Source organism: Syngnathoides biaculeatus, chromosome 11 (genome assembly GCF_019802595.1).
Source record: "Syngnathoides biaculeatus isolate LvHL_M chromosome 11, ASM1980259v1, whole genome shotgun sequence".
Lineage (NCBI taxonomy): Eukaryota > Metazoa > Chordata > Actinopteri > Syngnathiformes > Syngnathidae > Syngnathoides > Syngnathoides biaculeatus.
The window spans coordinates 860,699-887,835 of NC_084650.1; the positions used below are offsets into that span (position 1 = coordinate 860,699).

At 41.8% G+C, this 27,137-nt stretch overlaps 1 protein-coding gene across 1 annotated transcript in view; it reads left to right on the forward strand.

The window, feature by feature from the left end:
* The window catches only part of LOC133508390 (neuronal acetylcholine receptor subunit alpha-3-like), a 30,824-nt gene extending 16,947 nt beyond the window's left edge, over positions 1-13,877 (forward strand). Inside the window, exons 2-8 of the mRNA XM_061834355.1 lie at positions 3,490-3,629; positions 3,715-3,759; positions 3,854-3,963; positions 4,607-4,814; positions 4,902-5,900; positions 9,511-9,576; positions 13,294-13,877. Of these exons, the coding sequence (XP_061690339.1) occupies positions 3,490-3,629; positions 3,715-3,759; positions 3,854-3,963; positions 4,607-4,814; positions 4,902-5,900; positions 9,511-9,576; positions 13,294-13,365 (1,640 nt within the window). The 3' untranslated portion in view covers positions 13,366-13,877. The remainder of the gene's footprint in view (positions 1-3,489; positions 3,630-3,714; positions 3,760-3,853; positions 3,964-4,606; positions 4,815-4,901; positions 5,901-9,510; positions 9,577-13,293) is intronic.
* The last annotated feature ends 13,260 nt before the right edge of the window (positions 13,878-27,137 follow it).

Consider the following 27,137-nt stretch of genomic DNA (forward strand, 5'->3'; position numbering starts at 1 on the left):
AGAGGCTGAAAGCAGCTGCGATGCTGATTGTTTTTCATATAGCACTCGAGCAAGAAAATGGTGTGGAAGAAATTAAAACTAAAACACCCAGAGAGCATCTTCTTCAAGAATGTTTTGCCAAGAAAACGGAAGAATACTGACCAAATGTACTAATTTCATGCATAATAAAAAAACTGTATCATATTATAACAAATAAATACAAGCAGTAGAGAGATGGATGGATGAACTGACACGTTATGGATCCCACAAGAATGTCAAACTGCTCATAATGAGTCTGTTTATGACTCGATGTTTCTATTGACAAGTAAGGATGCTGCAGAAAGTAAACTATGGATTTATGGGATGCACAAATATACTAGTCTGTATTTCCAATCCACTGTGCACAGCATTGTGGCCACTCTCTTTTTCTACTTGGCTGTTTGTCATCATCACTGTCAGGGTCCGGCAATCCTGATCGGCTCAAATGTACGGTTTGGCGATGCCGAGTTCAGTTGGGTGCTCCTGCGTGGAGAAATCCTCCTACCGACTTCCTCCTCCTGCTCCTCCTCCTCTCCCCCTCCTCCTCCTCCCCCTCCTCCTCCTCCTCCTCCTCCTACTTTTATTCCAATACGTTCCTCGCCGTTGCTTATAGAGTGTAGTGCACTGTGTTTCGCAATTGCAATGTCACTTCTGGTAGGAAGCCAGAGTAACTACAGCAAAACATCTCAATTTTCTCTTGTTTGGGGAGGGCTCAAGAACTTCAGTTTTAGCTAAACTACAGTTAACAACTTGTTGGAAGTATCTGTCACATAACATATAAACAATGCAAATACGAATTTTAATTGATCCTATAACATCTTTGTCCTCTGACCTTTGAGCCTTTTGATGTATTCGTAAGTAAATTAAGACCAAAACAAGAATAACTGCTTTAAAAAAAAAATAATAAAAAAAAAATATATATATATATAAATAATTTTTATTGTTTTTAGATGTTTGGGGGCACTTGGAAATCTCAGGGCCCCAGTCAAATGCCTTTGTTTGCCGATTGGTCAATCCAACTTTGTGTGGCAAAGTACTATTAGCAAAACTAAATCTATAATACACAAATGTTAAATACATTAGCATGAGCATGGAAAATTAGAGTGCATATTAAAAGTATCTTTTAGCATTACATTGGAGATGTAAAAAGACACAGAAACAGATATTTTCCAATACAAGCCTCGTCAACTTAGTTGGTGACGGAATCATTGAAATTAAACAATTCTGACGAAAAATCATTGACTTTGTTAGATTTAAAAAGGAAGGCTATATACTGTAAAGTGCAAACCAGAGAACACAATTTGAAATAATTTAATTTAGTCATTGTTTATTTTTTTTACTCTTTAATGTGCATGGAAGCCCCTGACTTTCCTACCTCCCCTGAAACCCTTGACCACGTCCCTTTTAAGTGACCCCCCTGAGCTGTAACATTTTTGTGCGACTCTGAATAGAAGTACATTTTTTCTCAAATTCTCCTGTCTTAGACTTTAATCTTTCTTGGTATACTGTACTTGAGATTAAAGGGTCAGTAAGATAAACTTTCAAATAAACCGGCTCCGTTATTTCCCCAGACAAGTCGGAATTGACAAAAAACACGAGACAAGAGCCAGATGTACACACTACAACGCAGCCTTTAATGTAGGACGTGTACATTCTGTCAACAGACGTGTAGTCCATATGGCATTAAACATACAACTTCTTTATGACTTTAGAGTCTAAAGTCATAAAAAAGTTGTCTTAAAATGAGACAGTCAAGGCCTTTATATGGGGTTTTGGTTTTTATTATTGATAACTATGGCATTGTAAAGCCTTCGGTTAAAAATCTTGGAATCTGTTTATTTTGTATGCAGCACTTTTAGAAACTGAGAATATATAAAAGGATTAAAGATGATAATAGCACAGTAAATGGATGGCTTCAGCGATGCCTTTCATAGTACTGTATCCCATAAAAGCTGAAAATATTAATTACAGTATTCATTGTCAAGAAAAAGGAACTTTTTGGTGAATGTCAAGGTAGCTTTGCGAGTGTACATACAGTAACACTTGTGCTTCAGTTGCAATTTCGGTGAATAATCTCCATGTATATAATGGTTTGTTCAGCACAGGAAGTACAGGTTGATGTACTTGGGATGGGGCTGAATGGGGTGTGCCGCATTTCTCATCTTAAATGCTTTGGTGGGAGCATCAACCTTTAAGTAATGTGGCCTGGGAAATTGTTATTTGTCTCCTGTATGTTTGCTTAGATTGATTATCTAGGATTCAAAATGCTGAACTGCAAGCATGGTGATTTCTGCTGCAGCCCAAGCAAGCAAAGTCTATGAAAGTATGCTTTTGACTGCGTTTGGTATGGAAGAATTCATTGCTGACTTCACAAATGAAGTCTGAAAAAAATGCCTATGTCTCGTTTTGAAAACAAACTCTTCAAATTTTCTTCAATTCAAGATGAATCGGTAAAAACTGACAGAGACATTTCAGAATCTTTTAAAAAGTCTTCTCTGGTGTATGCAATGAGAGAATTCCTCCATATTTTGCTCCATTTTCCTCATTTTCAGTTGTTGCCGGAGTTTCCACCATGAATCACGTTGAAGCCAATGTGCTTGTATGTATACATGGATGCTAGTAAAAATGATTCATGATGGCCTATGTGGAAGCTTTGAAGCTTTGTTAGGACACTTTTGCAGTGTGCTGGTGGTGTGAGTGTTCAGTGTCCCAAGCAAGGCAAATTTTCTGCTCGGACAGGCGTGAGGGGTTCTGTATGCCATCCTAAGCAGCAATCTTACTCCTGGCACTTTTTCACAATGTTAACTTCAGTCCAGCCTTACAATGTGCATGCATATATGTATCTGCACCACACAACTACCAACAAATCATATTTGACAAGTCATTATGACATCATAGCCTGGAATGTACATAAGGATTTTTTTTCAAATCTTTTGATCTTTTATCAACCTCACACATTAAGATAGAGAAAATCAGACATTTATCAGTTTTGCTCATAATGTGTGTTGTGTTCTCCAATAACTCAGAACACTATGCACACGAAGATTCTGTTCTGGTGGCAATCTCAAAATTTTGAATGGTTACGTGATTTTGCAAGCAGAGTTTGACTTTAAAGAAACTTTATTGAGCACACCTTTTGCCAAAACTTTAATTAGCAATTTGTAGACTTCACTATTCAAAGAAATAATAGAAATTACAATCACAATATACCCGTATGCATTACACACACACAAAGACACTCCGGCACTCACTGAGTGTGGGGCTCTGAATAACCGAAGAGCAGATTCCAACAACAATCTTCAGTTTCAAGTTTCAGAACAGTCCAGAGTGTACAGAGCGGGTTTTGGAATGAAGCAAAAAGAAAAACACTGATATGATGGTATTCAGTGAATGTTCTTCATTACTACATACTGCCGTCCCTGCATTTATGAATGCTGCTCAAAATGTTTGTGTTTGGACTTCTTTCATTAGAAAGTTTTACGTCCAAAGCAGAGGACCGTTTATTTCGGAGGTTATTCCGAAGGTACAACCAATTCATCCGACCAGTGGAGAATGTGTCTGATCCGGTTACCGTGGAGTTTGAGGTGTCCATATCTCAACTCGTGAAAGTGGTAAGAAAATCTTGAATATCGTTCTGTTGGGGAAATACGTATTTTCTACACAATGAAACAAACATTTTGTTGGTTGTTCCCACAGGATGAAGTGAATCAAATAATGGAAACTAATTTGTGGCTGAGACATGTGAGAAACATTCATGTTTCACCGCTAATGAGTGTTTTTGAATGTTGACAAGTATTCCTCTAAAACAAGATTCTTTGTGTTATTTTGTTTCTAGGTCTGGAATGACTACAAACTAAGATGGGCTCCTATTGAGTATGATGGAATCGAGTTCATTCGAGTTCCATCCAACAAGATTTGGAGGCCTGACATTGTTTTATACAACAAGTGAGTATGAGACATTGGTTGGTGAATGTTTTTATCATCCTTGAAATGACAGTAGATCAGGCTACATAACAGAATGGAGAACAAATTGATTGCTGAAGGTTTGCTGAATGCATTTATGCTGTTGACACCTATTGTTAAAAAGACGAGAACTATGTCTCTTGAAGTATATTTTCAATGTGTTTACACTGAAACTCTAAGGAACAAATGCTATTCTGATAGTGTCATGTTGACCTTGGTCTTAAAAACAAGGCACTGGGCATCCTGTTTTATTGGAGACTCTAAATTGCCCCAAGGTGTTATTGTGAGTGCGTCTGTTGTTTGTTTCCATGTGCCCTGGCTGGCAACCAGTTCAGGGTTTACTCCGCCTCCTGACCGTTGACAGCTGGGATTGGCTCCAGCACTCCTGCGACCTTTGTGAGGATAAGCGGGTCAGAACATGGATGGATCGGTAGATGGGTGTTGTGTATTTAACATTCCATTTTTAGACGGAACACATTTTCTCCTGATTAAATCATATAATACTCTCAGTTATTGTGTGTTAATTCACTCTGCTGGAATGGATTTACTTTACTCAAGCACTTTCATAAACCAAAGTCCTCATTTTTGTTTTGAAGACCTGAGTGGTTTATTGGGTATGCTCTAGTGCTGTGGGGGATTTTCTGGTGGAGGACAAGACCAAGGCTCTGCTGAAGTTTGATGGCACCATTACTTGGGTTCCTCCGGCTATCTTTAAATCCTCCTGCCCCATGGATATCACTTACTTCCCTTTTGACTACCAGAACTGCTCCATGAAATTTGGCTCATGGACCTATGACAAAGCCAAAATCGACCTGGTGCTCATTGGCTCAAAGGTATCAAGATCCCCAAATTCTATTATGTCCAAGCGGTCATCTTGTTTAACATTATGTGCACTGAAAAACAAATTTTCCATAACTTAGGTCAACCTCAAAGACTTCTGGGAAAGCGGAGAATGGGAGATCATTGACGCACCTGGTTACAAGCACGACATCAAGTATAACTGCTGTGAGGAGATCTACCCAGACATCACCTACTCCTTCTACATCCGCCGCCTGCCACTCTTCTACACCATCAACCTCATCATCCCCTGTCTCCTTATATCTTTCCTCACCGTCCTGGTCTTCTATCTGCCATCCGACTGTGGTGAGAAGGTCACCCTGTGCATCTCTGTTCTGCTCTCCCTAACTGTGTTCCTGCTGGTCATCACAGAGACCATCCCCTCCACATCACTTGTTATACCACTGATCGGCGAATATCTCCTCTTCACCATGATTTTTGTCACGCTCAGCATTGTCATCACCGTTTTCGTGCTGAACGTACACTACCGCACCCCCATGACCCACACAATGCCTGAGTGGGTAAGGTCCGTGTTCCTCGGGGTGCTGCCGAGGGTGATGCTGATGAGGCGGCCGATTGACCAAGGCGGCTCATCTACCACCAGCGTCACAGCAGGGACAGGAGGAGCGGGAAGCGGCGGAGGGAACAAAAAGAGAAAGAACAGTGTTGGAAGTGGGTCAGGAAGTGTGAGCGTCGGAGGGATCACAGGAGGGGTGGCGTGCCCTCCGCTGGATGGTGGGGGAGGTGGAGGAGGGGCCTCATCAGTAGGCGGCTCCATGAACTGTATCGAGTATGGTGAGATAAACCGCGATATTAAGCGGGATATGAACAGAAGATGTCCCTACAGAGGGAAGGAGGTTCCCACACCTGTCCCTCCTCCAAAGGTTCTCCCTGTATCCCAGGGCCCTCAGACCCAGAGGCCCCCAGAGTCAGAGCTACCTAAACTCCCGAGGGCCTTGAACTCAGCATCTCAAGTGAATGCTGTCGTGGCGTTTTCCGTCATTTCGCCTGAGGTCAAGCAGGCCATTGAGAGTGTGAAGTACATCGCTGAGAACATGAGGACTCGCAACAAAGCCAAAGAGGTACAATCAAGTAAAAAAAAAAAATCTTAGCTTGTGCCACTAGTTCTGATACAGATTTCATTTTACAATGATCATGAAGTGGGAAGTTAATCACGTGCAGTATATTCTAAGCATTCTAAGCTAGCAGGTCAATATAAGAATATCGTGAGAAAATAAAAAAGGAAGCTAACTATATACAGAATACTATAAATATCCAAAAATACCACATTCATATATACAAATTGTAGTGGATATATTTTAATGATTGAAACACACTCAACTGTACTTGAATCTGATTTTAAGATTAAGATTGTTTTAACGTTTTTTTTTTAAATCCTACAAATCCTTTATTTATCACTCTTGTGTTAAACAGTTTTTAAACATTTAGTAAACTACATTTTCTCAGTACATTATCAAAATCTTTACACAATTTAATTCCTCTAATCCAGGGTGCCCAGACATTTTTACCCCAAGATCTACTTTTCAAGCAGCCAGCCACTTTGCTAGCTACCAACATGGGGGTGGGGGTGGGGGATGATGCTCCCAAACTGTTTTAAGGTTAATGTTATGTTTCCTCCTATATTTAAAATTCATAATGAACTTTTTGTGCACTGTATTGTCAGTGGTTTCATCCTGGCTCGAGCTGTACCAAGGTAGAATTTTAAAATTACACACCATCTCATCGTACACTTTCTACTTTGGCTCCAGACCAGACTTCTCATCCAGTTTCACCACTTTTTCTTCCATTATTCACATACTCAGACATTCATGGCATTTTAAAGCAACAGCATTTCTTTTTTTAACTTTCTCCATTTTTATTGAGAGTAAACATAAGCAGCATATCTAGCTCGTCTTTGCTCTACGTTACCCAGACTGTGTTGCTAACTAAAGCAGCGGTGGTGGATGCTGTCATTACAAAACACATTGATGTGGTGCGTTAAGTACACTAACATTTGTAATTATGAGTGTATGTCTTTAAGAGTGGAGGGGGGCAGTGTAAGGTAAACTAGAAAGAAGAGTGTGTGGCGGAGCAGCAGTCATTGTTAGAGAAAGTTCCATGTGCTGCCTAAATGAAAATGCGGCTTCTGCTTTTCATTTTTTACAGTATGTATGTGAATTGTGGCATTGGATGTAGCAACCAGTCATCCCTCACTCATTGAATCACATTTCAAAATGCCACAAACTGAATAGCTTTATGTTATACTTTCAATTTACATTGGATTTTTTTTGTGTGCGCAATGCAGAATATCTGTGCGAAGGGACTTCACTAGCAGTGCGCAATTGCGCACACGCACAATTTATATGGCACATTGGATGACGACTTTTTTTTGGGGGGGGGCACACCGTCCCGCAATCGACCCCTGCTCTAATCTAATGGAGACACATCTCTGTCTCATCTGAGGATCGGTCGCTGTCGAGGCGTGGTCGTCAGGCAGCTGTGGAGGGGTTGCCGCCAAGACAGGCAACTGTGGAGGGGTCGCCGTTGAGGCATGGTCGTTAAGCGGCCGAAGATCGGTCGCTGGTGAGGCATGGTAATCAGGTGGCTGAGGATTGGTCACCGTTGAGGCGTGGTCATCAGGCAGCCGTGGAATGGTCGCTGCCGAGAAGTGGTCGTGAGGTGGGAGTGGCCTGGCCATGCCCCTGACACCCGGGTTTAAATCTGGCTTTGAATGTGGGAAATTTGCACGTTTTCCCCGTGCCTGAGTGGCTTTTCTCTGGGTACTCTGGTATCCTCCCACATCCCTAAAACATGGCTACAGGTTAATTGAAGAGTCTAAATTGCCCATAGGTGTGAATGTAAGTCTTTTTGGGGTTTGTTTATGTCTCCTGCGATTGGCTGGAATCCCGTTCAAGGTGTCCACCGCCACTTGCTCAAAGATAGCTGGGATAGGCTACCGCGAGCCTAGTGAGGATAAGTGACATGGAAAATCTTCTTCTGCTATGCGATTTTTAAGGGGTGAGATGACTTTTTGATAGCACTTTCTTCAAAAATTTAAAGAACAACCTCGGTGAGGCAGAGCACAAACACATTATCAACATTACAGAACCAGAAAGATACACAAAGAGGAAACCCCCCAGTGTACTTTGACCATGTGTGTGTCTCTATGCTGAGGGTGTTAGCATTGGGCTATAAAAGGAGAGTAAAGCTCGATTCAAAGGGCTTCTCCGATTTCCTCCTCGCGGTCTGGATGGACCTGATATGATTGTTGCTCCATCCTTTCTTTGTAACCCTGCAATGTGGCTGTGAAGAGTAGCCGTGCAGGCTGTTCTCTGGGCACAACAATAGCATTAATGCCACAGAAGCCTTGATCCGATTGTACACACCTGAATGATCAAACATTATACGAGACAGACAGAGCGATGGAAAGACAGACACACAAATTTGGATACACCTACATGCTTTCATAGCACAATCCTGTAGGTTGAATGTGAAAACTGTAGAATTACATGTCCAGCCACTGCAATAATTTAATATTTATTCGATCCATGTGTTGTATCATTTGCACAGAAAGGGAATAGCATTTATGGTCCACCTCTGCTATCACGGAAGGTCCAAGCTGAACACAATTCATGATGACACTAGTGGATATAGAAATAAACGTTTCAACTGTTGCTATAAAAAAAATCTTTAATGGCCACGTTTTAAGTAACATTAGAACCTTCTTAAATGTCATGTAGGTGTAAGACATTAGGTTATTATTTAATGAAGACACAAAACACTCAGAGGTGAATTGCACTTAGCAGTGTCCAACTCATAAAGATTCCATGGTGTAAAAGTTACAAGCTACAGTACAACAATTTCTCATAGTATTATCCAGGTGCGTTTGTACTATGAACAACATGGACACGGTTACTGATGTACTTCCCACCTAGCTAATGGTCAGCAAATTAGTTTTCAGTTAATGTCCTGCTCCATTTACAGCAATGGGAAAATGAATGGACAGAAAAACTTGAGTAAAGCGCTCAAAATTCGCAGAATAATCAGTAAAGTTGTTTAATATAAGGTAATGTGTGGGTGGCTTGAATGAGCATTACTGTATGCCCTCTTGGAGTGCAGTGAGTCGCTGTAATAGCAAAATTAGTTTCCACTATGTTTCTCAAGACCTACTCCTTTGAGTACAGGAGATACACAGTACACAAAAGAGGGCGTTGTTGTTAATCATCGCACAAAGGTACAGAATGTAGCAGAAATTTGGCCAAGGATCATATTAAATTATATTCAAAATATAATCATAAGAAGAAACCCCCACACCGTTTTTTTCCCCACACTTTGCGGGTCTATAGGAAAATGATGGAACCTGATTTCACTTTTATTGAAACTTGATCCTGTGTAGAATGTTACACAGCAATTCTAATTTGAACCACCTGTGCATTATATTTACTCGTTTTTCTGGCAGTTAATGGACTCAAGTTTTTCTTTCCATTTATTTTCCCACTGTTGTGAATGGAGCAACAAGTTAACCAGAAACTAATTTGTCGATCAACATTTGCAATGGGGAATGTGTTGGGGTCGACTGTAATCAAATACAGTTGTATAATGTATATTTTGCGCTTTCCATCACCGACTATGTACAGTGTTAGTGTACAAAGTAACACGCTGCCTCTAAAAGTCTTACTTTTTCCTTAAAAGGTGGAAGACGACTGGAAGTACGTCGCCATGGTCATCGACAGGATCTTCCTGTGGGTGTTTGTGATGGTGTGTGTACTGGGAACATTGGGGCTCTTCCTCCAGCCACTCATCAGCTTTTTTAAATGAAAGACGCTTTTTTTCCTCACTATGGGAAGAATTTCTTCTGCAGTTGTTCCATCTCACCCCCTCGACTGCCATGTTCTTTTTCCTTCTTCTTGTTATAACGTCTCACTGTCAGCCATATATCTCAACACATGACTTGTTCAGAATTCCTCAATCACACTTCGTCTCCCCCACCAATGTGCAAGCTGGACATCGAGTATACTTCCTCGCCTAACTGTTGGGAAATAACATCTGCACACTTTTTGGATTATCTTGTTCTCTTATTTCACCCACCCATCTTTAAGACATATGGGTTCCCTTTTCCATGTATTTTCTTTCAAAATGTCTTCTCTTCTCTATTATGGTAAAGTATAATTATTCTGTTCATAATTGCTGCATATGATTTGATCGTTGTTTTTTCCCCACCCTAATAGGCGTTATTCTTATCTATAGTCACAAACTTAAAGCTTTATATTCAGGACTCAAATTGGATACATGAATCAAGATGGCTACGTACTTTTCTGGAAATGGCCCATAAGATGTAATGTTCTCTTTATGGTATGATTGTTCAAAATAAGCAGCGTAATCATTTCAAATAATATTTACTGCCATTTTGCTATAAATTCACATGTGTAAAAGGACAGAGATTTTTCTGAAAATTATTGCACAATACCTGTGCATACAAACACAACAAAATAACTTGCAAATCCTATTTAACCAATATTCAACTGTGTACAGTACAAAAATAAGATATTTAATGTTCAAACTGATTTGTGTTATTTCTTTTTTTTAAATAATGCCATTTTGAAATTGATTCCGACAAAACCTTTCCCAAAAAATTGGACAATGGAACAAAACATTGGGAAAGTTGAACAATACTGACAAAAATATGTTTGGAAATTTCACAGGTGAACAGCTTAATGAGAAACATGTGAGTGTCGTGATTGGGTTTAAAGGTGATTCTCTGAAAGACTCAGTAGTTCACGAGCAAGGATGGTGCGAGGTGCTTTGCGATTGGCTGGCAACCAGTTCAGGGTGTACCCTGCATCTTACCCGCTGACAGCTGGGATAGGCTCCAGCTCTCCCACAACCCATGTGACAATAAGTGGCTCAGAAAATGGATGGATGGTGCGAGGTTCATCACTTTGCGTACAACGGCATGGGTAAATGGTCCAACAGGTTAAGAAAGAATTTTCAGGATTTCCTCGTCTACAGTCAATATAATCTTCATAAAAATTCCAAGATTCTGGAGAAATCTCTGCTCTCTTGTCCCCTGAGATGGACTGATGCGAAGTGGAAAAATGCAATTTAACAAGACAGTCCGAAATTTCAATTGTTAGTAGAAATCATGCACAAGGGAGGGGGAACCATTCAGTGTTATCAGTGCAACGTTCAAGAGTCAGCATCTAAGATGCTATGGGGGGTGTGGTGTTAGTGCCCATGGCATGGCTAACTTGAAAATCTGTGAAGACACCAAAGATCCTAAAATTTTTATACAGATTTTGTGCTACATATGCTGCCTTCCAAGCAACCTCTTTTCATGGATGTGTGCTTATTTCAACAAGACCAAGCCACTTTGTGCCGGTGTTACAACAGGGTGGCTTCATAGTAAAAGAGTGGGAGTACTAGATTTGAGTGTTGTCAAAATGAAAGATAATGCAACACACTAGTAAAGATGCCCCTCTCCCAGCATTTCGGGAATATGTTGCAGTAATCAAATTAAAAACGAGTTAATATTTGCACAAATGATAAAATTAATCATTTTGAACGTTAAATATCTCATCTTTAGATTGTACATACAGTATATATAGAAGGTTGAAATGAATTTGCAAATCATTGCATTTTGTTTTTATTTAGATTTTACACAACATTCCAACTTCCTTGCAATTGGGGTTTACAAACGTTGAGTATAACACACACTGTAATAACATAAAACACCACACCAGAAGACAGAATGGTGTACTGAGACAACTCTAATATTTACATTGGCAGCATGAGCATTCACATTTTTGTACTGTATTTATTTCTGACAAGGAAACATGGATTTCTGTTTCTTTCATTTTCAAACAGCAGTGGCAGTTCTGGGGAGCCAGGGGGTGGGGGCTAAATAAATAAATATACATATTAGGGCTGTCAAAGTTAGGCATTACACACAATTAAATATCATATCAATCATGAATTAACTCAGATAAATCACAGTTTATTTTGCCTACACATGCTCCTTTGGCTTAACCGTAGACGAATACCTGAAATGTGGTACAGGTTGCTGTAAGTTCAGTGATCAGGTCAGTGTCTATGCAACTGGCAAAGATAAGTGAGGAGACTCCAACGTTTATGCTTGGCATCAAATCTTGCTTCAAAAAAAGTCACCCTCGTTGGACTTTCCCAAAACACAAAGGTAATCTGTATATAATGTAGTGTGAAATGACCAAATTGGAGCACACAAAAAATTAAATTACCTTCTCAAAGTAAAATAGGATACTGTGTGTGTTATGTTTGGCAGCGGTGTTATATCGCGATGAATCAAAATTCCAAGGTGCAATTAATTAGACTAAAAAAGTTAAATAATTGACAGCCCTATATTTGTTTGTACTTGAGGAATACAAGTAAGAAATGCATGACTTGTGAACAGAAGGCAGGACTATGGCTTTACATTGATTTTGCGTTATTTGTAGAATCACAGTGGACTTCAGAACAAAGCAAGGAAGCAAGCCATGTACAGAAACATTTTGAATGACACAATGGAAATTAAATTCTTCAAAACAAAAATTATGTCTGTCAGTGTGTTGAAGCTCTGCATAATAAGAGAATTAAGTGATGAAAGGGGAAAAAAAAGTGCACTGTAATGTCAGGAATCTCTCAGAAACATGAGCAACCCCATTAACATTTTGCATGTATAAAATCCAGAAGAGGCAGAACTGCTTTGATTACGTACTAATTGTAAGCCACAGTCCAAGAGAACAAGTTGCTTATTGGAAAGTTAAAATCTTAACATTGTTTAACACGATTCTGTAATCTTTTAATTTATTTGCATGATGTTTTGTGTAAAGCATGAAAATGGTCGACTTCCTACTGTCGTCTTGGCTGTAACGAAAAAACAAAACTCTTCCATGAAGACTGGAATGACCTTGTTTTTCCCCTTTTAGCAGCAGGTGCTGACATTGTTGACATCGATAACGTGCAGGTCTTTGGTAACGTGTGTGCGTGGGGGAGGGGGGGGGGGTTGTGATCCCAACAAAAAATATAGTCCCCAGCCTTCTTAGTAAGAGGTCAACAATTTGTTCTTCATTTCTTGTTGAGACTTACTGCTGATGTACAGGATTGAAACGGGACTTCTTTACTTATATAGTAAATTACTACAATGAAATATACAAACACAAATCTGTGCGGTGTGTGGCTAAAGTGAGCTCTTCTACATTGTCCGAACATGCTTGGTACTGCCATGCTTTCTACTTTTTGCCACATGTGAACCTGCAGCAAGCAATCCAACGGCATGATTGTTCTTGCCATACGTTCACCTGCCACCTTGGAAGTTCGATCACCCCACGCAAGATGACTATGGCAATGAACACGATTAGTTCAGAGAAGGCCGTGAAACAACTGTCGAGCTCCGCCTGGAGTCCATGCTGAACAGTCTGCTACTGTCTGTCTCCATGTGCCCTGCGATTGGCTGGCAAGCAGTTCAGGGTGTACCCTGCCTCCTGCCTGATGACAGCTGGGATAGACTACAGGACAACCTGCGACCCTTTCTGAGGATAAGCGACTAAAAGAATTGATGGATAGATAGATGTTGTAGTTCATTGATTTGATGAATGCAGCACACTGTAATTTTTAGGCATATGGTTAAAAAATAATTGGATGGATGGATGGATGGATGGATCTTCATTTCCTAGTTGACTAAGTGAACTATTATGTGCTGTGAGCAAGCTCTTTATCCATGTCAAATCTGTTGTTTAGTCAATGACAGCGACCCCTCCCTCCACACCACACCCAGTAGGCCTGCTTATGTTTTATTGTTCATTATCTATTTTTGATTTAGTCCTTTTCACCAGGTTTATTTATCAAGCAGCCTTACAATGTCCACAGTCGCACAAAGTGTAGCATGGTTATAAAAAAAAGATGTATATACAGAGAAGAAAATAAGTGTTTGAAAACCCTGCTATATTGCAAGTTTTTCCATTTAGAAATCATGTAGGGGTTTGAAATTGTCATCATAGGTGTATGACCACTGAGATAATCTAAAAATAAAAATCCTGAAATCCCAATGTGTGATTTTTTTAACTATTTATTTGTGTGATACAGCTGCAAATAAGTATTTGAACATCTGTTTATCAGATAGAATTCTGACCCACAAAGACCTGTTAGTCCGCCTTTAAAACTCCACCTCCACTCCATGTATTATCCTAAATCAGATGCACCTGTGTGAGGTCGTTAGCTGCATAAAGACACCTGTCCACCCCATACAATCAGTAAGACTCAAACTTCTAACATGGCAAAGAGCTGTCCAAAGAAACCAGAGACAAAATTTTACAACTCCACACGGTTGGAAAGAGCTACGGAGAAATTGCCAAGCAGCTTGGTGCAAAAAGGTCCACTGTTGGAGCAATCATTAGAAAATGGAAGAAGCTAAACATGACTGTCAGTTTCAATCGGAGTGGAGCCCCATGCAAGATTTCACCTCATGGGGTCTCAATGATCCTTAGAAGGGTGAGGAATCAGCTCAGGACTGCACGACAGGACTTGGTCAATGACCTGAAAAGACCTGGGACCACCGTTTCCAAGGTGACTGTTGCAGTAATACACTAAGACGTCAAGGTTTGAAATCATGCATGGCATGGAAGATTCCTGTAGTTTACTAAATGGTGGCTAATCGTGATGCATCATTCCTTCTTTACTTGCACCAAAAAAAGGGGAAACACAAGTAATTCATGACGCAGGTGGTTTGGGTTAGGGTAAGAAAATAGTTTACTTGAACTCCAACAACGCGAAAATAAAGTAAATAAAATTCTTTACACATTTAATGGGCACAGCATATCCAGGTCAATGAACAAACATACAAAAAAGATGATGAGGATTGTGGATGATGATGGATGTTAATGATGCTAATGATGATGATGATGATGATGTTCAAAAAACTATTTCACCCAACCGTCCATATTTCCACTGTCCTTCTTTTTTCGTCAAACCTTCGTTCTTCTTCCAGTTCATTACATCATCACAACGTATCAACTATATAGCGAACCTCAAATCCTCATTTTAAATATCACAGAATGCAATATACTCATCATCCACAGCATAATATAATAAACAATTATCAATACACAATATCACATAATTAAAACTTAGCTGAAATTCAATCACTAATTATTCTGACTGAAAATTTTTGAAGAACAGAAATTATATTCAGGCTCTTACAGTTCCCCTGCTTAAACGAGCACATGTCAAGGCCCGTCTTAAGTTTGCCAATAATCATTTGGATGATACAGAGGAGTCATAGGAGAAAGGTTTGTTCTCAGATGAGACCCAAATTGAACTTTTTGGTCATAATTCCACTAACCGTGTTTGGAGCAAGCAAAGCAAAGCGAATATATTTGTATAGCGCATTTCATACACAAGGTAATGCAATGTACTTTACATGATTAAAGGCATTTGAAAACAAAGAGATAAAACATTTAAAATAGCATAAAAACAGTTAAAATGATGGAAGACGAATGATGAGTTCCATCCCAAGAACTCCATCCCTATTGTGAAGCACGGGGGTTGTAGCATCATGCTTTGGGGGTGTTTTTCTGCACATGGGACAGGACGACTGCACTGTATTAAGGAGAGGATGACTGCAGCCATGTATTGTGAGATTTGGGGAACAACCTCCTTCCCTCAGTCAGAGCATTGAAGATGGGTCGTGGCTGGGTCTTTCAACATGACAATGACCCGATGCACACAGCCAAAATCCCTCCTGCAGTGTGTGCAAACCTGGTGAACAACTACCGGAAACATTTGACCTCTGTAATTGCAAACAAAGGCTATTGTAGCAATATTAGCATTGGTTTTCTCGGGTGTTCAAATACTTATTTGCAGCTCTGTCACACAAATAAATCATACATTGTGATTTCTGGATTTTTATTTTTAGATTATCTCTCACACAGTGGATATGCACCTACGATGAAAATTTCAGACCCCTCCATGATTTCTAAGTGGGAGAACTTGCAATATAGCAGGGTGTTCAAATACTTATTTTCTTCACTGTATAACATCGACATACTATTCATATACACGTAAAAGGTGTTCTATCAAGAAAAGTATAAAAAACATACTGCAATAAACACTTCAAAATAAATTAAATAAACCCACTTACGGTAAATGCTATATTTGCCTTTTATGGTGTTTGTAGCTTATGCTGCAAATTGTACACGTGATGTCACTTCCATAGTTCACCCATTTTAGAGCTGAAGCAAACTTGCTGTACCCTCTCCAAAGCAGAAGCACAGCACCTTTCTTTTCTTCTTCTTCTTCTTCTTCTTCTTCTTCTTCTTCTCCTTCTTTTTCTTGTCTCCAATCCATCTATCATTGGTCACCCCGAATGTGTCTGTCAGCATTTAATACACATTGAATGTCTTGGTGGTTTTTGACACTGATTCCCCCTCAAGTTCGATTGCATCTTGGTTTAAAATGGGCCGACCTGGTGCCTCTCAGCAGCTGGACTAGACGCACTTAATCCCCCATTGCGTGCAATTTGTTTCTGTGTGTATGTACAGTATATGTGTGCTCGACAGAGGTGGGGAAACACAGCACCTGTGGACTGAAAAATGGGCTTCACGTGTTGATGTGAAGAAGGACCTTGTTGCTTGTGGATTACTTGTAGGGGGAGGATGAAGCAGTATCCCATCAGTCCCTTTCGTTTTGCTCACGGAGGGGGTGGTCATGTCAGCATGGGGCTGCCACAGTTTGAACTGATCCTCGCTATATTTGGACACGATGTCACACTTAAAATGTTTCTGCAGCAGTTTACTGAGATGACCTTGAAAAAAAATACAGAACTGGAATGGAACTCGCGGATGACTGTAAAGCTGCAACAATGCTAATACAGATCAGCACCATATATGCCACTAATTTTTTGTCAGTATATTATTTATTTACTAATGAAAACAATGCTCAATAATCAGCAACATAATCCTGTCTTTAGTAGCTCATCCACCCTTGCTACAAAAGACAAAAGTAGCTTTCTCACAATCTTGTTGATAGACAATAAACCCCTAACTTAAAATAGTAAACAAGACCAGCAGTCTAAATATTCTAAGCACCTGAACCAATCGGCATTGCATTTTTCACCTTCCTTGTCTGATGTGAATGACACAGAGAAGCTGTAGGTTGGAGTGGGGCTCCTTCTAAAAGCCGCATCACGGCATTAATCGGAATTTGTGAGTGTGAAAATTTGATATTTTCAAAGCTTGAGTAACTGAACTTTTTGTGCTTGGTGGCAGTCGGAGCAAAGGTAAGCACAGCAAAGCTCCGGGTGCTAAATTGAGGGATAATACATTATTAAGCCAGCCATATGGATGAATATTTTACACGGTTCTTCTCTGTGGACACATCGTAAGGCTCAGAGATAGCAGCTAGCTGCAAAGATTTTTTGTTTTTTAAATCCAATGTTTCGTAAAATATGACATAGCTACATGATTTTTCTTTATTTTGATTTAAAATGCAATACGTATGTTGCCTCCAAAGCCCAAAGACTTTTGCTCCTTAGTGGAGAAAAGCTGGTTGCGCTCAGGTGAGAATGCTGAGAGGGGACATTTGCCGTGGACGAGAGCGTGCAGGAAAGAAAGTGCTCGGACTGTTGGGTGAGATGAGGGCAGACATTGCGGAATTAAGGTCCCTTGTGCCGCCGAGAGCAGAGCGGTACGCTCCAATGGCCGCTCGACCGTGGATAAGTCGAGGAGACTCTCCTCTAAATAATACATTCCGAGGCGGGGGCCTTCTGAATGCACTCACACACAAAAGTGTACAAACTAGTGCAGAAAGACCAGATGCATATTTATAGATGAATACGGGAACATTGGTGAAAAAAACAAGTGTTTTTGTGCAGCAGCACAACATGCTGTCACTTTCTTGGGTTACAGACTCAAAGGTCACGTATATAGCTTATCATCCTTATAAACATAATGTCTTGACAGCCGTTAGGTTTTATCAGTAGAGCATTATATTGTTCCGAGTAATGCAACAATAATTTACTTAAATCTGTTCATGCAGGTAACACTCATATAACATGTAGGTTACCACTGCTTTTCAGCTCCATAAAATTAAATTACAATCGCGATTTGCTTTTTTCTTCACTCATGCAAATCCATCCTAAACTTCATCTTAAACTGTGTTGGTAGCAAAAACGTCCGCTGTTACATCCTTGTTACATCACATGTACACTAGATAACCCCTTTCTTTTTTTCAGAGTGGTGATCATAACGTGGCTTTAGAAAATCTACACACCACTCTTTAGGATCTTGTGATATGAAAAATGACAACAAAACAAATCATTTCTAAACTTTGTCCACTATTAATGTGAGATATAACTTGCATAAATCTTTGTTTTAATCTCTTCCAAAATGGAAGTCCAAACAAAAAAGTTCAGTCGTGTTGCTTGCTTGTTTTTAAAATTCATCTTCTGGAGGAACAAATGCAACAACCGGGCACGATGCTCTGTGAGAAACTTTGAAATGAACTGTTATACATGTCTCTGGATGATATTTCAAATAAATCATGAAAGGTTCATTGAAAACAATGACAATAATTACAAGAAAATTGAAAAGGGGTCAACATAGGAGGCAGAATAGAACAAATTGGTAAAGGTTTTGCCACTGCCAGAGTCCGACAGAATACCATGCATGTCAAGCAGCAACAATAGGTTATTTGAGTGCAAACTGTGTAAACGAAAAATTATAGGATAAAGGAAAGAAATTTCACACTCACCTAAATGGACACTTGCAGTCTCAAATTGAAAATACTCCACATTTGGAGTTTGAATGATGTAAGTGCGTCACTGATAATCCAGCGGACAACATCCACAGAAGTGATGGTTAGAGCTGTCATTCAGGTGTGTCCTGAAGCAGGTTCTTATTTTAGGCTGCAATGCGTCTGTCAGTGGGTAATGACAGAGAAAAAGACGAGTAGACAAGTACAGTATTGTACTGTCACTTTTATTTTCATACCAGTCATTCCATCTAAATTGAATGTGAGAGCGCAGCAAACCTCACAACTGAGCCACAGAGAATTAGTTTATTTGCGGCAATTGTTTTATTTTTACATTGACGCTTGTCTACATTTGTGATGAAGATTTCAGACGAAGATATTCCAGGCAGTACAATGTAGACAGAGTAAGTTATTCATTGTTCAGTACTGGTGTCGCAAATGTTATGTCAGGCACCTAGTTGGGCAGCGAAGGGGTCTTCGGAAAGATGCGCTGAGTTTGTTCATGGTAATTTGGGTTTTCAGTTACACCATAATTATTTGGGCAGTTTGTTCTGCCGCAGAAACACAAAATACATGTACTATGTTTCATTACCGTTATAATAAGTTATAATTAAATTAATAAATAATAAATAATAAAATTAAAGCATTAAATAAACCTTTAAGTTATTCAACTGTGTGTGGTATCCACAATTTGGCATTTTGGTACTCATTTTTACATTCATAGCTTGGATTCTGGTCAGTAGTGCCTGTGAGAAAAGAAATACAGTCAACTGGGATTAGAAGAAAAGGTTTTAGTTCAATAATTAAACATGATAAATAATGTGGGGGGCATAGTGCAGCAGCTGTAGAGCTTTGGCCTCACAGTTCTGAGGACTGGGGTTCGAATCCCAGCCTCCACCTGTATGGAACTTGCATGTTCTCCACCCTCCCTACGGATTTTTTCTCTGGGCACTTCAGTTTCCCACATCCCAAAAACTTGCATTAATTGGACACTCTAAATTGCCCCCTAAGTGTGGTTGTGTGTGATTGCGACTGTTGTCTGTCTCTGTGTACCCTGTGATTGGCAGTCAATCAGTTCAGTGACAGTTAAAATATCCTCCAGCACTCACTAGACCCGTGTGAGGCTAAGGGGGCTAAGAAAATGGAACGATGGATGGATATTCATGGGAGGGAAAATTATTTTCTCTATTCATTTCTGCAACTCTCCCCATCCTCCACCCCACACACACATACACACAACATAATATTAGATATACTTACACTCGTATTCTCAGTGGCTCAACTAACCTCACCTTTAGGGGCAAAATGGCTTGACATTGCTCACAGGTGAACCTGACACTTTCTTTCTATAGATTGAGAATATTTTAAGTCATTTTTGGGCCTAGAAAATTACCTTAGGATTGTGGAACTAGCTCACTTGTTACATTTGTATAAAATGAAAACATCAACAACAACAATAAAAAAAGATGACTAATGAATGGTTTTCCAGTCTCTGATGGTGTATGGGTTCACAAACTTAAAGGTGAAGTGTCGTCAAACGGATGATTTTTGGTATATTATGAATGAAAAACCCAAAGCCAATATGGTCCCATGTGTTTTTTTCACCACAAAACATGATTTTGACGTATACAGCTTTTTGTAACTTCTGCAATGAAAATCCTCTCAGGGATTTGTTTTCGAGAAGAAGCAGGAAGTGACGTAAAGGACAGCGGGGGCCCCTCGTGGACTCATTTGTTAGCTCACTGTTCCTTCATGTTAGCCAAAATGCCGGGTCATTGCATTGCTGGGCATTGCTGGACATTGCTTGAACACTCGGGAGAATAGAATTACCCTTCATAAGTTTGAAAGAGACCCTGTTCGTTGTGAAAAATGGATTGCACGGGTGCAGAGGACGAGAGCTTCGTGGGTTCCAAATAACAGGTAGGTGTGTATACAGCTCCCAAAAAAAAATAGTTTGGGGCGGACCACGTAATCGGTCTCTCTCATAACTTAGCAAAAGATCCGCGTATGAAATGTGTTGATGTGCGCATACAGCTACTAAAAAAAATAATAGTTTGGGGCGGACCACGTAATCGGTCTGCAACGTAACAAAAGATCGTATGAAATTTGTCGATGTCCGCGTCGCCCAGCCAACAATGTCTCGATAGTGTTCATCGTGTACTGCGGCGACTTTGAGCATAGCTCAGCTCCACCTCCACTTTATATGCCACCACAGGCGCCTAAACTCAGCCACACCGGCTGAAGCGCTGCGTTCGGCGGTCACAGCTCCTGCGAAGGCTTCGCGTCAGGATTGTCCGCCAAAAGTCAGGGTGCTGTTGATACTGTCACTATTGCTCGAAGCACACGTAATGTGTTTCGTATGTGACATGACAGAAGGCGCCTCATTATCTGTCGCTCTTGTCCAGAGGCGCTCGATGGTTACACAACATCCCTTTGACTCGAAATAGGAAATGGAGACACATTTCACCGTAATATATCAAGTAACACTGAGACACAGTACCCGCACTCACATACATCTGGGGGTGCTCTGCAGTCTTGAGTAATTACAGTGTACATTAGTTTAAGTGTAAGTTAGCTAGAATGTAGGTCACACAGGTCAGTACGTAATGTACACTGGCACATTGTAATGTGGCTCAATACAAATGCTGCATTAGATATTCAGCCTCCACTCGAGTTAGAAATTTATGGACGTGCACAACTACAATGTATGTCAACACCCATCATTTTTTTAAAATGAATTTTATGACACATTTGGAAAGAACCGCAGGCTGTAGTGGTACATATGCCAGGTTTTGGAGTAGGTAGCGTGGGATGGGAATCAAGCTCAGTGATGGTGTTGATATGGTGTTGACTACTTGCGACTGATGGGCAAATAGTTCAGGATGCAGTTCGCCTTTTGCTTGAAGTTATCTGAAATAATCTCCACCACCCTTTTCAGGATAAGCGGCTTAGAAACTAGATGGATACTGTGCTAGCCATTTAGTTTGACCCAGTTGGAAATGTGTACTCGTTTTGTTAAACCTCTAATAATGAAAACTGTCATATAATTAAAAGTCTGTGTAAATTAAAAAAAAAAAGTCTTCGAAATGTTATACACCATAAATGAGAATATTAAGAGCCAGCATTGCTGCAGGCTTTTCGACCAGTGACCCTCATCATCTGAGCTTCCTTTTTTGAAATTGCCTCGTGGTCCTCTGTTGTCTCACCATCTCCCAGACTACATTCATTTTTTTTTTTAATTATTTATATACAGTCAATGTCTCTCGAAGAGGTTCTCTTCTGCACAGGTGTCAAACTAAAGTCCCAGGGACCAGATGTTGGCCAGCCAAAGCAAATCATGTACGTTGACTCACACATTTTTGCTAAAATATATCAAAAGTGTCTAATTGTCTTTGCTTTTAATAGTGTTGAGACATCGCTTGTGTTATTTTTTGTTACCAAACCCCTTTTTAAAATAAATTAAATCTGTATATGTAATAATCTGAGATCATCATTCATTTATGTGGGTTCACAGTCACAGTTGCCCTCTGAGGGAATCCCTAACTACAATGGGCCCGCAAGAAAAAAATATTTGACACTCCTTCTCTGCTGCATCTATATCATCATCTGCACTGTTGCCAGCCTCAGTGGCAATGCTGCCTTCATTAGGTAGTATTTACAAAAAGAAAGAAAAAAAAACACAATCACTGTTAAAAGACTTGTACCATAGACATGTTTTATTTACAATATCTACATTATTTTCAGTTGTAGCTGCTCTGATACTGCTAAGACCCTTCGCGGGACTTGGGATACTCTACATACATCATCACTGTCACAGAGACAGTTGTCACTCTCTATGGGCGGGATCCTGAAAAAAAAGAATATACAGGAAAAATAAACTAATACTAATGCATATCCTCTATAGGAGTACTGAGAGCCTTAAAAATATGTACATTTTCTTGCATTTCTTGCTGTCCAGTTTTGGTGGCCCATTGGAATCTGGAATTGTATGTATTTACTATCACTATACCTACACACACACACACACACACACACCACACACACACAACAACAACACACAGAACATAACAGACATTCATGCATGATGCACAAGTACAGATGAGGCACGAGAAGCACAGCTGACTCACATCTGATGACAACATGTTTGATGTGCCAAAGTTCACTCTGCCAACTGGCTTAGGTGCCCATGCACACATGCGTTTCCACGCACTTACAAAATCACTGGTAAACAAAAATCCCTAGATTTGTGCAAAACTTTGAAAACTTTGAAAATGTAGATGCTGCCTGAAAATTTCAGAATACAGTTATTACACATACAGTAAAAACATTTATTTTAATATCAAGATACCGGGTTGAACTAAAGTAACTTTACCAGGCTAAAGAGACGCCTATCGAAGTGGGGATAGATAAACCATCCAAGTAAAGAAATTAATGTAGCAAAGGCAAATTATGCAGAAAAGATGGGAAAGAAAAACATTTACAACTAACCAAACACACCCAGTTTCACCGTCTCACCTCCCCCTTAGTTCACCCCTAACCCTAACTATCCTCAACAGGATGTATATTAAAACAATAGAAGATCAGCAAACCGACAGGCCCAGACCTTGTCTCCCCACTATGTCTCAAAGTCTGCGTGGACTAGCTCACTCTAATTTTTATACAGATCTTCAATAGATCTCTGGTACTGTCTGAAGTACGATCCACCCATTTTCTGAGCCGCTTATCCTCACTTGGGTCACAGGCTTGCTGGAGTCCATCACAGCGAGAGGTGGGGTACTCCCTGAACTGGTCAGCAGCCAATTGCAGGTGCGAAATACCATCCCGCTGCGAATGACTTCAGGCCTGTTTCCCTGACATCTGTGGTCATGAAGTCCTTTGAACTCCTCGTATGGACCACTTCAAGAACATCACAGGTCCCTGCTCTGCATCACGCATCGAGATATTCAAGTTCCTGGGAATTACACCTTCTCAGAACCTGAAGTATGAGACCAACATCAACTACATCCTCAATAAGGCCCAGCAGAAGATGTACTGCTTAATGCGGCTTCTGAGGAAGCATGGCGTGCCACGGGACCTGCAAAGGCACTTCTATGCAGCAGTCAGTTCTGTGTTCTTCGATCTGGTTTGGTGCTGCCACAAAAAAAAAAATGTCTTGAGTCATGGTTTGTCTTTCATGTAGAGTATTGTGGCAAAGGGGATGCATTTAATCAGTTCATCAACCATTAATACATTCTTCAACTAGCACAATGTATTTTTTCCACTTTTATCCATATCTTCCTTTTCTAGAGTTGCAATTTAAGGTGCCACTGATATAAATTACAGCTCTTAAGTTCCTCTTATTATTGAAAGTGCTGGCAACGTCTGTGGGACTTAATACTTGTACACCACTGACTCCTTGTGCTGCTTTATCACCAGTTCTTTAAACCACTTAGAATAATAAACAAATTATAAGAAACCGGCAGGCATTCGGAGACACAGCTGTTTCCTCAGCTTTATCAAATATTGCTGCTCCAAGCCAAATATGCAGAATGTAAATATGCAAGACACAGCCAGTGGATATTAATACATACCCAACCACAGTGGTTGCAGTTCCCTCATGTTTCTCTTGTTCTATTTTGTCTTTCAGATGCAATAAACCACCACAACACATACGCACATGCATCTACAAACAGAGCTGCCCAGCATTGTTATGGAAGGAACCGGCAAGTTTCCAGCCCAGAATTGTTGTTTCCAAATGATTAGAGGGGAGGCGGACGCGACGATCTGGGAGGCAGCAGCTGCTCGTCCCCCTGGCTCCAAGTGGAGCAGAAAATCTGGATAATTTCATTGTGATAATCAGCCCCCCCCCCCCCCCCCACCATCTCTGTAACCCATGATGAGGACACAGGGTGGAGAGGAAAATGCAAAATAGCAAACATGCGCTTCATGCTTGGTGGGTTGTACTTTCTGCACCAAAATAGTTTGGTTGGTTTCACCTGCAGGGGTTTTAGATTCTTATCTCGCTATTGTATCTGAAGCAAAGGAAGTTCTTGAAGTGACTGCATTTTGAAGAAAATATTGCATTGCGGCCCTTTATTACTTATATTCTGGATCGTTCTAATCAGTCACTCCTGTTTTTTTCCAGTCAGCATTGATATCTTTGCAATAGAAATGTTAGTATAGTATGTATAATCGATGTGTAAAGCTGGACCACGGCCAAGGAGGGCGTGGCCTTGCCACCACTCCCAGCAATTTCATCTATTACACCTGTCGGTGGTCACAGCTGCTTCACATGAGGCACTGTGATTAGACCATGTATTTAAGTTGGAGTTTTGTAAGTGGCAGTTGCCAGTTCATTGAATATGCTTTCCTGCATCCAGGGTTACCCCGCCACCGCGCCATTATAGTCCAGTCACGCTTTTGGTTATGCTCTTTAGTTGACTTGTGTTTTGGATCCTGCCTTCTTTGACAGTGTTGTCGTGCACAACCTTCGTTTATAACGAAACCCACTGATCATCATGTCCTCGTCTCGGAGTCCTGCATTTGGGTCCACCTGTGCACCGTTGGTTCGTGAGAGAACATACTGGCCAGAGCAGGACCCAGCACGGAGGACGCGGCGTCGCCGAGCACGTCGAATGGGACGCCGCCTGCCTGAGGATCAACCATCTCCTATCTGGGTGGGCCCCATTATGTCATCCTCTTCTACCTTGCCTCCCGCACCGCCCGTGTACCATGAGTATGTCCCCACCACGACCCGCTCACCAACACATATTGTTTTGGATTCAGATTTTTCGGATTACGAGGAAGACTTAAATTTATTTGACCATCTGCCTGATTCTGATTCGGACAATGAATTTGAACTTTCCCCCCCGGTGATGAGTCTCCAGGAGTTTGTCTCGCGGTCCTACGCGTCCCACTCCTGTATGCCTACTCTCGGTGAGTCCAAGTCCTCTTCCTATAAACCTTTTTTGGAACCCGTTTGGCAAGCTCTCCGCGCCCTCCACCTGGCGTCTCCTGCAGGGCGGCGACCAAGACAACCAAGCCACAGCTGCATTCCACCCCAGCAACGGCCGAACCTCAGCCGACCTCCGCCAGCGCTTCGCCGCCAACCAAGAAACAGCAGCAGCCTGCTCCGCTCCAGCGACGGCCGAGCCTGAGCAGACGTCCGTCGGCGCTTCTCTGACAACCAAGCCACAGCGGCATCGCGCTTCCGCGTCAGCGACGACCACGGTGCAACCATCATCCAACCACGTGTCCCCAGCGACGGCCTCAGCCGTCGGTGCTTTGGCGATAACCAAGCCACAGCAGCATCCCGCTTCCACTCCAGCGACAGCCGAGTCTCAGGCTTCGCCGGCGATTGAGCCGGGGGGTTCCGAGTCGTCGATCATTGAAATTGCGGATCTTATGGTCGGGATTCAGCGGCAATTGGACATTCTCATCCCGATGGCCGCAGTTGTTTCGAGCCCATGCGGCAGTGATGAGCGACCGGCTGCCGAGCCACGCCCACGTCACGGTAGCAACTGACCCACTACGAAACCAAACCCACATTGGGTTGGTGACAGACTTCCTGGAGAACCACACCCACATTGCGGTAGCAACTGATCCGCTAACAAGCCAAGCGCACGTCGCGGTAGCAACAGACCAGCTACTGAGCCAAGCCCAAGTCACGGTGGCAACAGATTTCCTAGCGAACCACGCCAACCCTGCGGTAGTCACCGATCCATTACTGAGGCGAGACCACGTTGCGGTGGGAACTGACGCACTCCAGCGACGTGCGGCAGTGACGAGCAACCGGCTGCCGAACCAAGCCCGCATTGTGTTGGCGACAGACTGCCTGTTGAATCACACCCACATCGTGGTGGCTACTGAGTTCATCGCAAACCACGCTCACGCCGCAGTAGCAACTGACCCACTACCAAGCCAAGCCCACGTCGCGGTGGCGACTGACTTCTTGGCAACCCATGCTCACGCCGCGGTGGTAACAGACACGCAACCAAGCCAAGCACACGTTGCGGTAGTTAGCGACCCGCTACCAAGCCAAGTGCACGTCGCGGTAGCAACAGACCAGCTACTGAGCCAAGCCCGTATCGCGGTGGTGACAGATTTCCTGGCAAACCACGGCAACACTGCGGTAGCCACTGATCTGCTATCGAGCCAAGCTCACGTTGTGGTGGCAACTGACCCGCTGCCACACTACATCCATGTTGCGGAGGCGAGAGAACCATGTTCCCTTGAACCTCGTTCCTGTCCAGGTGGTGGCGAAGGCTCATCGGCCGCCCCACGTTCCTGCCAAGGTGGTGGCGACAGCTCGTCAGTTGCCCAACATTCCTGTCCAGGCGGTGGCAACATCACGGTCCCCTTCGTTCCGGTGCCAGCGCCAACAGGTATTTGGCCATCTTACATTCCTATCTAGATGGCGGTTGGCCCGCGGCTCCCCGCTCCTGCTTCGACGTGACTGGCACGCGGGAGCCTCACGCTCCTGCTTCGACGGAAACCGGCACGCAGCAGCCTCATGCTCCTGTCTCGGCGGCGACCGGCACGTGGCAGCCTCACACTCCTGTCTTGACGGTGACAGGCACGCA